The sequence below is a fragment of the Scyliorhinus torazame genome, chromosome 9 (assembly GCF_047496885.1).
Source record: "Scyliorhinus torazame isolate Kashiwa2021f chromosome 9, sScyTor2.1, whole genome shotgun sequence".
NCBI lineage: Eukaryota > Metazoa > Chordata > Chondrichthyes > Carcharhiniformes > Scyliorhinidae > Scyliorhinus > Scyliorhinus torazame.
The window spans coordinates 213,739,909-213,756,220 of NC_092715.1; the positions used below are offsets into that span (position 1 = coordinate 213,739,909).

At 43.4% G+C, this 16,312-nt stretch overlaps 1 protein-coding gene across 1 annotated transcript in view; it reads right to left on the reverse strand.

The window, feature by feature from the left end:
* Positions 1 to 16,312, reverse strand: part of psip1a (PC4 and SFRS1 interacting protein 1a) — a 59,504-nt gene that overhangs the window by 28,877 nt on the left and 14,315 nt on the right. The window contains exons 4-9 of the mRNA XM_072517061.1: positions 14,224 to 14,358; positions 9,245 to 9,307; positions 8,434 to 8,500; positions 5,604 to 5,682; positions 3,440 to 3,683; positions 2,418 to 2,539 (exon numbers count right to left, since the gene is read on the reverse strand). Of these exons, the coding sequence (XP_072373162.1) occupies positions 2,418 to 2,539; positions 3,440 to 3,683; positions 5,604 to 5,682; positions 8,434 to 8,500; positions 9,245 to 9,307; positions 14,224 to 14,358 (710 nt within the window). The remainder of the gene's footprint in view (positions 1 to 2,417; positions 2,540 to 3,439; positions 3,684 to 5,603; positions 5,683 to 8,433; positions 8,501 to 9,244; positions 9,308 to 14,223; positions 14,359 to 16,312) is intronic.

A 16,312-nucleotide genomic window follows, 5' to 3' on the forward strand; every position in this document is an offset into this window, starting at 1 on the left:
CACCAGCTTGCTCACAGGTGGCTACCCCCTGGAAATGGATTTGTTCATATCCATCCTCTCATTTCTCCCCCCCCCCCCCCCCCCCACTCCTGTGTGTGTGCCCAAGTACAGTTATCCCTTTCACCCTTGATCGTGAAAGTCCACATTAAGGTAGTCGTACCTCACTGCTTCTTCCAAACTTGTTTGCCTGTACTGCCGTGTCGCAAGTGTTCTTTTCCCCAGTATGTGACCAATAGTCTAGCCGGGTGCAGCATTCCAAACCACACCTGGTTTTTAAGCAGCGAGGGGTTTGCCCCGTTAAATTCTGCCCAACGCTTGGCCAAGTTCACTCCAATGTCCTGGTACGAGCGAAGAGTGTGTTCCTCCCACTTGCCCAACTCAGAATCCGTTCTTTGTCTTGGGCTCGGTGAAGCCCTCCTCCCCAACCAGCTTCCCAAGCATCGCTGCCACAAATTCTGTCAGGTTCCTCCCCTCCGATCCCTAGGTTCTGCCAGTGGGACCCATTTCCTTGGTCGTCTAACTTTCACTTCAGTACCTTCTGGGCCATCACAACTTGCCACCTCGGCTTCGAGCGAGACGATCCTCTCCCCCTGGTCGGTGCCTGCCCTTTTCAGGTCCTGCACTGTTGCCCCTTGGGCCCCCAGTCTCCGCTCCACTCTGTCCGGGCCAACGCAGACTCTACTGCTGACCTCACTGCCACCATGAGATCCTCTTTCACCACTTCTCTGTGCTTCTGGGGTTCCGTTGTGATGAACTCCATCAGCTTCTCCATCATTGGCTGGGCCGGCGTTGGCGGATCTGTTGGGTCCGCCATTCTTGGTTTGGGTCGCCCCGGGGGCTCCCCGTTCTGGGCACTCCTGAATGTTAAAAAATATATTTACGCCCAAGAAGCTACCAACAAGACAATGCCAGGTGATCAAATATTAGCCGTGTAACAGATCCAAACCCACAAGATATAGAGCAAGTGGATGATGATAATGCCAAGACCGGGTGTTTATGTGTTGTAACCTATTTTGATACATGTTGGTCATAAAATACATTTTAAAAAAGATAATGCCAAGACCAATCCCCTACAGTCATCCATTACCTAGAAGAAGCTGAGATGGTGAGAGCCAATGAAGAATCAACTGTTGCACCTGTGACACATGCTAAACATAGCAAAAACAGGGGCAATGGGTAAATGTGAACCGGTAAAAATTGCTGATTCTTCTACATGTCCATCCATTTAATAATGACCGATTACATATATATGTTCATGTTTCGGATACTAGAGAAAAAAAAATTACTTGATTCTCCCCCCCCCCCCCCCCCATTCTTTTGTTTGTTCTTTTATTCCGGCTACTGGCATGGTGCTTTTGAAAGGACCTTATTATAAAGCGGTCCTGTGTTGTGGACTGCTTTACAGGGCAGCTCCCAGTGTGTTACATCGAGGATCAGTCTGGGAGTTAGATTCTACTAAGTAAGGAAACCAGGATGACCAATCCATATCGACCTGCCACTCAACATACGGAGGAAAGTCAGCCTCAGTATGGACATATCTTATTGCTAAAGCCTCTTATGTGAAGTCCTGGTTTAAGTAACTAGTCACAAATAAGGCACACAGCATTGAATATGGGCATCAAGGTAAATCGCAAGAGCATAACACCATTCCGGTCAGTGGTGAGGTGGAGGAAACAAGATGCTTTCAAGCTAATATGCTTCGTAATAAGGTATTCAAATTAATCCTATGGCAGATTTGGTAATGATACCATACTCCAGGATACTGCTGATAACCTATTAGCCAGTCTAACATACGAATCAGTCACTGGGGACTGAGATTCTTCCTACTTGGCTCCAGACAGCCAATGTCCTACGTGGCCATGTATTTCAACGCAATGACCATCAGAAACCCAACAAATGCAGCATATACCTCAATCTTTAGCTCTCACTAACATGCAGTAAGTTTTCCAAACTTTGGCAACTGGTAATCAACATTAATTTATTAGTTGAGGAGATGGAGAGTGAAGCAAGGAATACGGCAAAATTGTTTGCCTAAATAATAATTAGGCCTCAATAACCTGCTTGTAGCCAAGGTCAATGAAACAGAATTCTGTGCCACAAGCAGCAGTTCATGAGAAAAGTAGTAAAAAATTTGACGCAGGGGAGATTAAAAAAAAAGGGGGGGGGGGGGGAAAAGAGAGCGAGAGAGAAAGAGAACAAGACTAAACAACTGACACAAGCAATTAGTTTCTTCCTGTGCAACAATCGTCTAGCTCCACAGAAAGAAAATATTCTGGAATAATCATGGTTTGTAACTGGCCTAGCTGTAACCCATCATTAGGGCATCAAGTACTGACATTTGATGCAAAGTATTTCAATAGATCAACATGTCATTTTGTTCAATGCACAGAAGTGCATCAACAGAAAGTGGTACTTACTGCTCATCTTTTTTGCTCTCCTCCACTTTGCGAAGCTTTTCTTCTTGTTCCTTTTCATTTTGCTTTTTCAGTAGATTTCGTCTATTAGCAGCATCCCACTTCGTTTTCTTGCTTTTCTCTTCCTTTCAATACAAATAGTCAACAAGTGTTGCAGATGAGAAAAGGTAAAGGAATACAAGATAAAAGGTGTGTATTAGAGAAATGCACACAGGTCTGTTCATTGATGGAAGTTTACAGTTTAAGGCATCTTAGCATAAGTTGACCATAAGCTTAGTCTCAAGATGTTAGTGTCTGAGACACATTTGCAAGACTCCAGTTCTCACAGAAATCCACAATTTCTCCTTCGCAATGACCAAACTGAACAACTGCACAGTCCACAATGATGAACAATCACATTCAGCAGCAAAATCAGATCTTGATTCTACAATTAAACCCAGTGGACAACTGAATAACAAGAATGATCCTGGTCTCTATTTCAGGTGGAAAACTTTGTGGGGAGGGGGTCGGGTATATCAGTTGAAGGAAATTGCTCACTCAGACAATAGGTGGGGGATCAACATGCCTTTCAAGGACAACAGAACATGGAACCACATGCTTTTGGTGGTCCTTCAAAAATGTAGCAGCCCTTTATAATTGCATCTGTATGCACCAGCTGTAGTTATTGTAGGACCACAGTATAAAACATAGGTCAGTTATTTACCTATGTTTTGGTAAAACATTCCCATCTACATGGTTTTCAAGGTTTCTCTCATAGCAGGGGCACCCAAAAAAGGAAACATCTGTCCCGCCAGTTAGTACAACAAAGAGCCAACTTCCAAAATGCATTTCTAATCCAATATTTACTTCCCAGGAACAGAGGCATTGTCGAATCAAGTTACAGAATTTCAAACTGGAATCTAGCAAATCCTAAAAGGTATATTGACGCCCTCATTAGTTTGATCGGAGGAAGACGCGTAAACCCGAATCAGGTTAAAATAAAATAAAGCTCTAATCCAGGTTTATAGATATCAGATTGTACATACTTCTTCATCTTCAGGTTCCTCCTCTTCAGACTCTGAAGTTGACTTAGTCTTGGTATTCCTCCTTCGCTTGGGTTCTGAGAGGTCCTTCTTCCCTTCCTTTTTAACTACCTTTTTTGGTTTATCGATCTTCTTTTCCTCTTTCTTCTCTTCCTCCTCTTTTACTTTCTTCTGCTCTTGTTGCTTCTTTCGCTTTTCCTCTGTGACTGCCTTCTTTTCCTCAACTTTGTTCATAACATCATTCTCACTGGCAGTACATGCAACACAGCAGTTACATAACATTCAAACTTGAAATTAAGCTCCAACAGAACTTAAAAACATGAGGTTTTAGTAAACAAGACGGCCATTTGATCAGAGATTTCTATTCTAAATCACATTTCCTATCACTTCCTCCACACCATGTAGGCCATTTATGAGGGAAATCTCCAATCTTCAATTATTTTGTTCCTCCTAAAAGGTTGAGAATGCGAAGTAATGATCCTGGTCTCTTTTTCTTTAAGAGCAATCTTTTTCACACTGGGGGTCATGACCCACGGGTGGGACGCGGGCAGATGTATAAAGGGTCACGGCGCATCCTGAAATTAACACAAGTATCCCAACCGCTGGATACGGTCAGTAGAATGGCAAACAGAAAGAGTGTCACAAAAATGTTCTCAAGAGATACGAGAGAATGCATGGCCCAGGGGTGAGAAGCAGAGTGGACTGGCCGGCTGAAAGAAATCTCAGCAGCAAGCCAGACAGTTAACTGTAATTTAGAAACATCACATGCACAAGACTGAAGCCGAGTAAAGGGACACCTGATCATCACTAATCAATCCGATTCTGCACTCAACTGAAGTCTTTCAATCAACTAACCCTAAATTGAGTAGCTTTTCAGGATTACCCACCAAGGGACTCAGTTCCCATTTCTGTAGAGGAGCTAGCAGAGACCACCACCCTGCAAGCCCTCCACATATATACACACTCTCTCAGCACTCCGGTTGGAAGGAACTTTTGGGAAGCCAAACACCAGGTTGGAGAGTTTATGCACCCATTCAAAACGTTCTGGAGGGACAATAAGGTTTGGAGAAAACAGGATTTTTTTTCTGGGTCTGGGTGTTGATCCTCACCCGCAGCAAAACACACTGCATTTACCATATTAAACCTGGCACAGAACAATCACACACAGACTCTTTCATGACAGCCATTGAAGGAAAATCCCCAAACTTTATGGAAACATACTGTCTTTGTCTGCGACCGCCCCCTGCCCCGCCACCCACTGTATTTCATTGGCTGTAAATACTTTATGCTCATATAGTTGTGATGGTGCTAGCAAAATTCACATCTTGTTTTCCCATAATTTAAACATAGACATCAACCTCGTGACTCCCCTCTGCACTTTGAATATCTCTCTACTTTCATAGTGTCAGAATTTTACAGCACAGAAAGGGGCCCGTCGGCCCATCATATCTGTGCTGGCCATCAAGTGGGACCCAAAGGTCAACTAGCTGGCAAAAGTGGGTCCCGTGAAAAAAGTTTGAAAAAACAGTGACATAGAGGGATATAGAGAACAGACGGGTAAATGCGGTTGCGATATAGATCAACCACAACCTAACTAAATGGCAGGAACTGTATTGGTCCACTCCTGTTTTTATGTTCCCAGCTTTAGTCTCTCAAAAACATCATTCACGAGATTCTCCTGGTCACGGGAATTGTACAACTGGAGATTTCTTTCGTACATCTTTCAGATGAGATGTTAAACCAAAGCCATGAAAAAGATCCCATGACACTACTTTGCATGGGAAACTATCCCTCAACTCACATCACTAAAAACAAAAATGTTGTTAATTTGCTTGATGGCAGAATGCTGATCACAAAATACTGATCACACTTGCTGTTAGCTGATCTTGCAATGAACAAATAGTCTGCTATGTTTTTTGCATTACGAGTGATTAGAAGTGTTTAATTGGCAGCAAAGTTCTTTGGGGTGGCTTCAGGTCATGCAATGCCAGTCTTTCTTTGAAAGTAGTTAATTGCTTACAATTAATTTCTCAAAAAATAAAAAGTAGAAAAAGTCCTCATGCAGGTTTCTGTTGAGACCATGATACTAAACGACGATCATACAAATCATTCGCTCACCTTGAAAGTCTTAACCAGTGAATTATTTGCAGATTAACTAGCCACTAACCTTTCATTGCCTGAACGTGCAGGCATTACCATGACTTTGGGCCGCCTTCCTCTGGGCTTTGGAGTCTTCACTTCAACAGCTGTAGGCAGAAAGAACAAAGAGATCCTATAAACTAGAGACCTTGAGAAATGCAACTCAAAACACTGCCTTTTATCTTTGGCAGACTTCGGTGAGGAGTCATTCTCATGGAGATAATTTCATTAGTATCAGCAGAATCAGATTTACAACCGTTGTCATTTAATTTAATTTCAACATTTCTTTTTGAGTCATTTAATGCCCAGTGAGATTTCCTTATTCCCACACCTGCCATTGATATCTCACGCGCCATCTCTGCAGTACTTCCCTCGGACGCCCTCTAATTACGGGTGAAGCTACAACCCTCACTCCTGCCAAATCATTCCCCAAAAGCAAGTCTACTCCATCCACTGGTAACTCATTAACCAGTTTAGATGAAAAACAATGATTTCCTCAGCCAGGCAGAGGGTGGTGGTGAACTGGGATTCTGGACACCCACCGCCATCATTTCCCACCCAGTTGAAATCATTCGACTCCTCTCAATTCTTATGAATAAAGAAACACATCATGGACTGCCGATGACTGCCATGAAGTGAGAGGTCACACACAAGGTGGCTCCTGCTTGGGATTTGTTTATGGCCCTTTTTGCCCGTTTAACAGGTGCCGTTCAGGTGAAAAGTGGGGCAGTTGAAGAGTTTAGAGTCCTCCTTCGGCGTGAGATGTCTGCAAGCTAAACTTGAGGAATAAGCCGAACACAGGCTCCTCTTCAGACTCTGAAGGCTCGAGTGTTGCAGATGGGGAGTAAATGGCTGAGGTCTTTGCGTCGTCATTGCCCTCTCAGTTGACAACGGAGAGGCTAGTGGACTCTTTAAAAAGCAGAGGCAGGGGGTCACGGATGATCTGGCAAAGGTGACTGAGCAAATTCAGGCAACTCTAGACAGGATGCAGAGTTCAGATAGGGGGGCTGATTGTGGGATCATACAATGTAGAACTGGTATTTTTCCCCAGGTGGGTGTCACCCTGCCAGCAGAGGTGCTAGTTAACAGGTGAGAAGTGGGAGAAGAGAGCTGTGGATGGTTACCTGGGGATGGGGGGGGGGGGGGGGGGGGGGGTTATTTTTGTGGATGAAAGAGGGGAAGAAAGAGGGCTGATGGGAGAGTTATTTTGTTTGGTGTTCAGGGGGAGGGGGGGAAAAAACAGGCTACTGAAGACTGAATGTTCCATTGTGGAGATACTAGTTTGATGGGGGCGGTGGCAGAGGCCATCACCATCTTGGGTGAGCCTCGAGCCTAGGGGGTGCCTTGTTGTACTTCCTTGCGGTTGAGATATGGCTGATCAGGGTAGGGTGCCCGGGAGGCCGGTATTTGAAACCTTTTACCAGGGGTTGTACAGGTCTGAGCCTCTGGAGGAACACTCAACTATGGCACAGCTCTTGGATGGGTTGGACTTTCTGGTGGCGGAGAGGAAGCGAGTGTAGGAGCTGGAAATGCTGCTCGGACTGGAAGAAATTACAAAGTCTATCTGTTCTATGTAGTCTGGGAAGGTACTGTGCCCGGGTGGACTCCCAGTAGGCTGTATAGGGGACCCACGGCGAGCATTTGCACCAATGCATTAGGTTTGGGGTACTTTTGTTGCACAGGGTGACAAGCAGGATGTGCACTTTCCCCATTACTTTTTGCTTTGCCGATTGAGCCATTGGCTATCGCATTTAGGTCGTCAACTGAGTGGAAGGGTATAGAGAGGAAGGTAGGGAGCATCGGGTGTTCCTTTACGTGGACGACTTACTATTGTATATTACGGAACCCCTCTCCAACATGGGAAAGATAATGGAGATGCTAAAAATAAGTTTGGTTCCTTCTCAGGGTGTAGATTGAAAGTGGGCAAGAGTGAGGTTTTTCCGGTGAATCCACAGGGGAAAGGAGCTTCTGGGCGGCAAACATTGAGGAAGCACAGGGGAAGGTCGTGGGCCCCAGGTTGGTTTGGAGGCAGATGGAGGAGACTTCTTGCATAGGATCAACTTTGAGGACGAGGTATTACACAGGGTTAATTCTACTTCCTTGTGCACAACGCTGAGTTTGATTCAGTTTAAAGTGGTGCATATGACGCACATGACTAGCGCTCGGGTGAATGGGTTCTTTCCATGAGTGGAGAATAGATGCGAGCGTTGTTCACCGGGCCAGTGAACCACTCGCTTTTGTTTTGGTCCTGCCCTAAGTTGGTTGAGTTCTGGGCTTCCTTCTTTGAGACTATCTTTGAGATTTGTGGGGTTACAGTGGAGCCGTGCCCATGGGTGGGGATCTTTGGGGCATCGGATGAGCTGGGGCTGCAGAAAAGGCTGATGTCGTGGCCTTCGCCTCTTTGTAAGCCCAGAGGCTGGTTCTTCTTGGGTGGAGTGGATCGGAGCCGCCTAGGGCACTTGGGGGGGAAAAAAAAAATCAAAATACGCCAGAGGGTCACAGGAGGGGTTCTATTAGCGATGGATGCCATTTATTTCCTTCTTTAAGGATTTGGCAGTCATCAGCAAATAAGGGGGGTGGTTTGGATCAATATGGGATTGGTTGGTGGGGGTATCATTATAAAAGTTTTCCAGTCCTCCAAAAAGTTCTCAGATCTATAACATCAACTGTTTTTCCTCACTCCACAGATGCTTTTTTCAGGTTTGAGTAGTTCCAACATTTTTTTGTTGATTTCAGATTTCTGTAATATTTGCCTTTTGCCAATTGCATTTATTCCTTGATTGGCAAGTTTGACACACTTTGCAACTTGGCCAGTTATTCAAGCAAATTTGACTGAAGGTTTGGAAGAGATTACGCACCTTGTTTCTTCCGCTTGGCGCTCTGCTTTTCAGGTTCCGATTCTGAACCAACCTCCACTTGTTCAATCTAAAATTAAAGGAGTGTTTATACATTTCAGATCAAAAGTGAACTCAAGTCTTGAATAAACCAGTGAGCAGAATGTGCGATGGAACAGTATTTAAATTTTCCTTTACACCATACATGCAGGTAACTGCAAGAAGATAATCTCTCGCTGCATGCCCAATACAGATTGTCATCACGCACAGATGATGTAGGGAGGACTGGCATATTTAGTCCCAACTTTATGTGAAACAAAATGTTCATTGTGATTCAGAACTCAACTGCACTCTATGGTAAAGTACAAAGCAGGGGCCAGACCTCTCTCAGGAAGCAAAAAAAAAGATTTATGCAAGAGCATACACCTCCATCCACTGATCAGCATGTGTCATCAGTGGAGGGGAACTGATGGTCAGGGTGAATTCTATGAACTGGATTGGTCTGGACAAACTAAACCCATCCCTGGAAGTAGATTTCATGCTAGGTAGGTCCTGTAACAATTCAATCCAATGTCAACAAACACCAAAACAACAATATCCAATCTGCTCTGCATGCAACAACAATGCTACATTTTAACATTTAAAGAAATAGTTACAATAGGGGTCCATTTTAACTCACTCACATGGATTTGATGAATAAACCTAGATATAGGTACTTGTACGGAACATTAGAGCCAGATTAGTGTTCACCGTTGACACATCTAGACCCAAAAGATAGAACAGAAACTGGCAAATTCCTTTAAGCATTCGTACAAACCAATAAGATGTGCTCTACCTTTCGCTTTCTTCCCCTCTTCTTCGGAGTCTGTACGACCGGAGCTTTCTTTGCAGGAGTCTCCTGTTAAACAACAAAATGCCATCAAAATGGACCGAATAACCACAAGCTTATACATGCGGCAATTTAAAGAGAGAAATATGACAAGATTGAAGTGCATTTTCTTGGGAGTATAAATAAATCGAGACCTAGGCATCGATGGAAGAACAAGGTAATTACTTCAAGCAAAAGATCATGGTGGGGAATTACATAACTCATCTCAAATTCTACAGTCAGATACAAATCAAAGTTCCCCAGCAGAGGATTACACCTGCTCAAACATGGAAAGCAATAGGTTTGTGGGGAAGATTCACAACTTCTCCTCTGGAAATGAGAGTAGGTCTATCATAGAATTTACGGTGCAGGAGGCCATTCGGCCCATCGAGTCTGCCCCTGCTCTTGGAAAGAGCACCCTACCCAAGCCCACACCTCCACTCTATTCCCATGAGCCAGTAACCCCACCCAACACTTAAGAGCAATTTTGGACACCAAGGGCAATTTAGCATGGCCAATCCACCTAACCTGCACATCTTCGGACAGTGGGAGGAAACCGGAGCACCCGGAGGACACCCACGCACACACGGGGAGAACGTGCAAACTCCGCACAGGCAGTAACCCAAGCCGGGACTTGAACCTGGGACCCTGGAGCTGTGAAGCAATTGGGCTAACCACTATGCTATCGTTCTGCCCTATGTACTCCACTAGATTAGGATTATGTACTCCACTTGAATTTGCACCGAAAAATATCAAGCAGCAAATTCCTAGTCTCAGTGATGATGCTCAAGACCACTGTGATAACAGAGGTGGGCAACGACTTGAAGACCCACTGTTAAAAGGCTACAAATCTCACTGCAGGGACACAAGAGGCACAACTTCATTTTTGGAGCTGGGTAAACAAATCAGGGGGTTAATTTGGCACGTTAATCTATTTCCTGTGGAACTACCAAGTCAGTGATGTCACACAGGGATGAAACATAACCACTGAAGTCGATCATATTGTCATGCGAGTGTCCCTTTAAGAACTTTTTTTTTGCTTATCACATGGCTTCAGTGATGTCATTGTGTGGGTGGAGCTGGGCTGTGGCTGTGTGAGGATTTTGATTTCGCTTTCATTTTGATTTGACTGCTGTGGACTACAGACAAGAGAAAATAAGTGTTTTGGCCTGTCTCTCTCTATTTTCATTTTAAAGAGTTGTTCCAGGAAAAGAAACATTGATTATAGCTATCTGCTTTGGCAACTTAAAATATATAGTTTGTTTTCCGGAAGGAGTTAAATCTGCTGGTGAGACAGGATTAGGATCTCAGGGAAAGCCAGTCTCATTCGAGTGAGAATGCAGAGTGCTGGGCCACGCCCTTTAAAAGGGGTTTTTGATTTATGGGATTTTATTTTTGAATTGGAACAGTTATGGGAGAATTCATTAAGTGTAATACATAGATTACTGTAGGTGTCTTTATGTTTGTAATTAATAAAAATTCTGCTGTTTGTTTAAAAAATGTTCACTAAATTTTTAGAATCAAGCTTGTTTTGATTTAATTGCCTAGGAAGACTATTGAATCACACCTCAACTGAAGGCTCAAGTGAGCTCATCCTAACCAAATTCAACAAAAAGTTATAGGTCAGGTGAACTCCATAATACACTTTTGGAGTTTTTAAACCCTGTCCCATAACAATATGAAATCTGGATCAAAAGTAGAACTTTCAAAACCTAATTTAATACAGGGATGTCATAATGTTGGCAATCCAGAGGTCTGGACTAATAAATGGAGAGAATGCAGGTTCACATCCTACTGTGGCAATCTGCAAATTTAAATTTAGTTCAGAAAATCTGGAAATAAAATCCCGACTTATAAAGTAACCTTGAAGCAGTTGAATTGCCACAAAAATGCAGCTAATTCATCGATGTCCTATAAAAAGAAAACCTCTGTCCTTAACCAGTCTGGATCATGTGTAATTTCAGTTCTACTCTTAACCGTCCTCTGAAGTGGCCTAGCAGGTTCGTAGCTGTATCAAAATGCAACAAATAACTCAAAAAAAAGTCACCACTGCTCTTTCAGGGTAGCCAAGATAAAGGATAAATGCCAGCCAGATAAGCGACACCTACATACAAATTAAACCTACATCCTACATCCAGTGACCAAATAAATTAAGAGATCCCTGGTAGGTACTGAAATTTTAGTCTAAATTTGCACATTTAATCTACACATCATAAAGGCAAGTACGATGCAAAAATGCTACATTTAAATGATCCAAGTGAGGGGCAGCACAACGATGCAGTGATTAGCACTGTTGCCTAATCGCGCCACTGACCGTGGTTCGATCCCGGTCCTGGGTCACTATCCGTGTGGAGTTTGCACATTCTGACCATGTCAGCGTGGGTCTCATACCCACAGCCCAAAGATGTTCAGGGTAGGTGGATTGGCCACGCTAAATTGCCCCTCAAATGGAAAAAAAAAAGAATTGGGCACTTTAAATTTATTTATTTTTTTAAATTAACGTTCAGAATGAAATGTCTGCTGGTTTACTCAGGAATAACTGGAACTTTGATATTGGCGGTTTCACTGTTTGTTAATCTGTAAGTTTTATAAAATTTACCAAAGAAATCACTCGTTCACAGTAGAGATTAAATTACCATAGGACTAATATATCTCACTCTAATCTCGAGTGGATTAGCCAGAATATCAGGTTTATAGCCTAATGGACTATTGAGACTATTTCAAGACTCTTCTATCATACAGCTTTCAATCAACAGCCTGAAGTCCTCCTCTACAAACTCTAGCTTGCCAAAACTTCCACTGCCCACTCTCTGTTCCAGATCTTTCTTTACTCACCAACCTACACCCGTAGCCTCCTCCGAATCCTGATCTCTAATAAACACAATAAATTCAAAGTACTGGCTTTGTTGAAAACCTTCCTCAGCTTCATCCCAACCCATGTTCAAATCCTTCCCACATCATTACATCACTGGCCTCCAACTCGTAAATCAGGCTGCCGATAGCAGTAACTCTTCATATTCAGAGGATTGCAAACGTTACACCCTTGTTCAAAAAGGTGAGAGGATAAAACCTAGCAGAGACAATAATCCACGACAAAAAACTGTCACTTGAAAAAAATATCGGTTAATAATTAAAAAAGATTACATGGATTTGTTAAAGGTAAATTGTCTCCCTCTAACTTAACAATTCTTTAAAGGTTCAGGTTGTATTTATGGATTTTCAAAAAAGCACTTGATAAAATGCTTCATTATGGACCGGTTAGCAAAGCTAAAGCCCATGGAATTAAAGCGTCACGAGCAGTGTGGATATGCAATTGGTTAAGGGACAGAATGCAGAGAGTGATGGTCAACAATTGTTTTCCACAGTGCAGGAAAGTGTATCCAGTGGTGTTCCTCATGGTCAGTATTAGAGCTGCTGGTCTATTTGATATAGACTGATGATCTGAACTTGGATATACAGAGCATTACTTCAAAGTTTGCAGACGACTAAAACTTGGAAAGGAGGCAAATCTTGGTGGATACCAACAGACTCAAGGACATAAAACTGGTGAAACGCACACACACATATGGCAGTGATACCTTTTGGTTGAAGAATGAGGGACGGCAATGTAAACAAACAAACTAGTGCTGGAACAGATACCTAAAGGTACATCTATTCAGACAAATGTTTGGCTGTAGAGGATAGGTTGAGAAGGGTATTAAAAACAAGCAAGCAGGAGTTCTTGGCTTTAAAATAGAGGCGCAAGAGTGGAGTGACAAAAAAAAAAAACTGTGCTAAACCATCGTAAGTGACTGGTTGGGCCTGGCTGGATCACTCTGTCCAATTCTGGGCACCACAGTTTAGAAAAATGTTACAGTTCAAAGATTATGCACAAATTTACAAGAATATTAAAGATTCATCACTTTTTAAACATTTTTGTTGAATTATGGGCAAATTAGCGTGGCCAATTCACCTTCCCTGAACATCTTTAGATTGTGGGGGTGAGACCCACGCAGACACAGAGAGAATGTGCAAACTCTACACAGACAGTGACCCGGGGCCGGAATAGAACCTGGATACTCAGCGCCGTGATGCAGCAGTGCTAACCATTGTGCCACCGTGCCGCCCTAAAGATTCATCACTTAAGTTACTGGGTGACACTAAAGAAACTGGGGCTCCTCTTCAAAGCCTGAAATTTAAATGAGATATTTTTTATAAGAGTAAATAAGGAGAGATTGTTTCTAGTGGCAGCAAAGTCAGTAACCAGAGGACTCAGATTTAGCTGTTCGCAAAAGGGGAGGTTGAGAAATCGAATAACTAATAATAATCTTTATTAGTGTCACAAGTAGACTTACATCAACACTGCAATGAGGTTACTGTGAAAAGCCCTTAGTCCAGCGCCTGTTCAGATACACAGAGGGAGAATTCAGAATGTCCAATTCACCTAACAAGCCTTAGTTGAATGGGAAACATTTGCAGGGCTACAAGTAGGACTAATAGTTCAAAGAGCACGTTCTAGGCATGACAGACCAATGTCCTCCTTTTGTGCTGTATTATTCTATGGTTCCATGTTCCCTCCATCCTGCCAGTCTTCAGCCATTTTGGTCTCACCCACTGAAGGTGCTTCCATGAACATTTTCCTGTTGCCACGTTCCCTACCTTTAAGAACATTATTTGGCTTGGTGTCAATTTCTATGTGATTACCCTCCTTGAAAGACCTTGGACTGTGTTATGATGTTACTGCCACTAGATGAATCAAGTTAGTCTGATGCGAATTAGAAGTGAAACATTCAGACTACCATGAGTTAAGTCTTACCTGCATGAGTAATCTAAAACACAGCCAAGAAAGACATGATAAACCAGGAAAAAATTGTAAATTCATAACACCAAACACTGTGCCCTTTAATTCATATTCATAAGTACAGGCCGTTACACACAATGGTCATTTGATGATGTACATTACTTACTTCATCACTATGCTTATCGAACTCTGGTGAACTGGCAGCATCAGACTCCTCTTTTCCCAGATTTGAACCAACAGTCTCCTTTCCCTCTTCAGCATCTTTGTCAGTTGACAACTTGCGAACGCGTTTATTAGAACCCTAAAAAGTATCCAAATATTATAACTAGTTGACACACACTGCAGGAGCAGATTCAATCACCACCCCAGCCATCCCACCGGATGTTATGCACTGCTAGTCATGGAGTAGTGTGCCAATGTTAAAAACTCCTCTGATGATTCAGAGTGACCATTGAGCTACAAAAGGTCATGGAAAGGCAGAACGTTTTAAACACAATCTGTTGAGTTAGTTGAGGCAGCAAAAAGAGTGGGGGCATGCAGGCGGGGGGGGGGGGGGGGGGGGGGAGAGAAGAATGTCATTACTACCCAGCCAGCGTTCACATTGCACGCGTACATGAAGAACCGCCATTTGGCAGAAGGCATCTTACAAGAGAAAGCATGCTTGAAAGAGCAGGAATGCAGTGATGGGACACGTTTTGATAATTGGTAAAAAGAAAATAACGTTACTATGGAAGTAACTATGGGTTTGGGGCACAAAACACTAGACTATTGCTCAGAATATAGCCATTAAAAGTGCCTAATCGAGCAGTGCTTTCCATACTGCAAAGCAATACAGGCTTTAAGTCCAATATTACTCCACCAGTCAGAAATTAATTTTTAAAGCATCACACAAGGTGCTCCTTTCCATTTACAAAACAGATTTCAGCTACAGTAGACATGTTAGGATTGCTGCCTCAATAAATCAAATTGCACAAATAGTTAAAGCATTGAGGTACAAGACTTAATTCAGGTTTACAGATCATTTAAGGAAATGCACAAAGCGTGGCGAGTAAGATAGTCAGCTACGTACCTGATGTTTTATTGGGCAGATAATGTGAAGAAGGTGCTAAATTGGTTTGGGGACCAAGAAGTCACGATGGAGTCGGGGTCATGCAATGGATCTTGCTTGGAGGCGCGAGTGATGGCATCTTTGCCGTTTGCCCCAGTGAAATTAGGACGTGGATAAAGGCAAGGGGTTGGAGAGGGTAAGGGACTTGAATTTGGAGGGTCAGTTTGCTAGCTGGGAGCTGAAGGAGAAAGCAGGACTTTGGGTAGGGGGTGGGTGGGGGATATATTCAGGCACTTTCTTGTGCTACGTTTGGGTTTGGTGGGCTTTTTGACCTTTCCGGATGCTCCGCCATCCACTTGGAAAGAATATTCTCCAGCGTGGGGTTGGAGAAGGGCAGCACATCAGGTATATACGGACGGATCATTGGGGTGGTGGGGGTGGGAGCGAGCACATTTCAGTTGAGGAGATGAAGGCCAGGTGGGAAGGAGGAGCTGGGACCCATTTTGGAGGTGGTGGTGTGAGTACCTCCACAGGGTGAACATACGTCATCCTGCGCGAGGTTAAGTTTGAAACAGTTCAGGACACACCTCACCAGAATGAGGCAATTTTTTGAGGGGGTTGAGGATAGGTGCGAGAGATAGTCAAGAGGGCCTGCGAACCACACGCACATGTTCTGGTCCGACCCCAAGTCTTTTCTCAACACCATATGGACAATCCTGAACATGGAACTGGAGCCCTGTCCATTAGTAGAGATACTTAGGGTGTCGGACCAGCTGGAATTGAGGACGGATGTGGGGGCAGATGCTTTGGCTTTCACCTCGATGCTGGCTCGGCAGCCGATTCTGCTGATTTGGCGGCAGGGGATACCTAGTGGCACATCGTGGCTAGGTGATTTGATGGGAGTTTTTGTACTTCAAGAAGGTCAACTTCACTGAGGGGGTAGATAGATATCGTAGATGGCGGCCTTTCATATTGCACTTTAAGGATTTGTTCGCTGTTAGTGTGGGGGGGGGGGGGGGGGAAATGTTGTTAATAGTTATTGATGGGAGTTTGTCTTTATTGGCGTTGATACATGTTTTAATTTGTATAAAATGTTTAAAAGTTCAATAAAAGTATTTTCCAAAAAAAAAGCAAGAGTTCAGGAGGACATATGCAGACAATGGCAGATGAAACTTAATGCAGAGAAGTGTGAAACGAAGACACAACA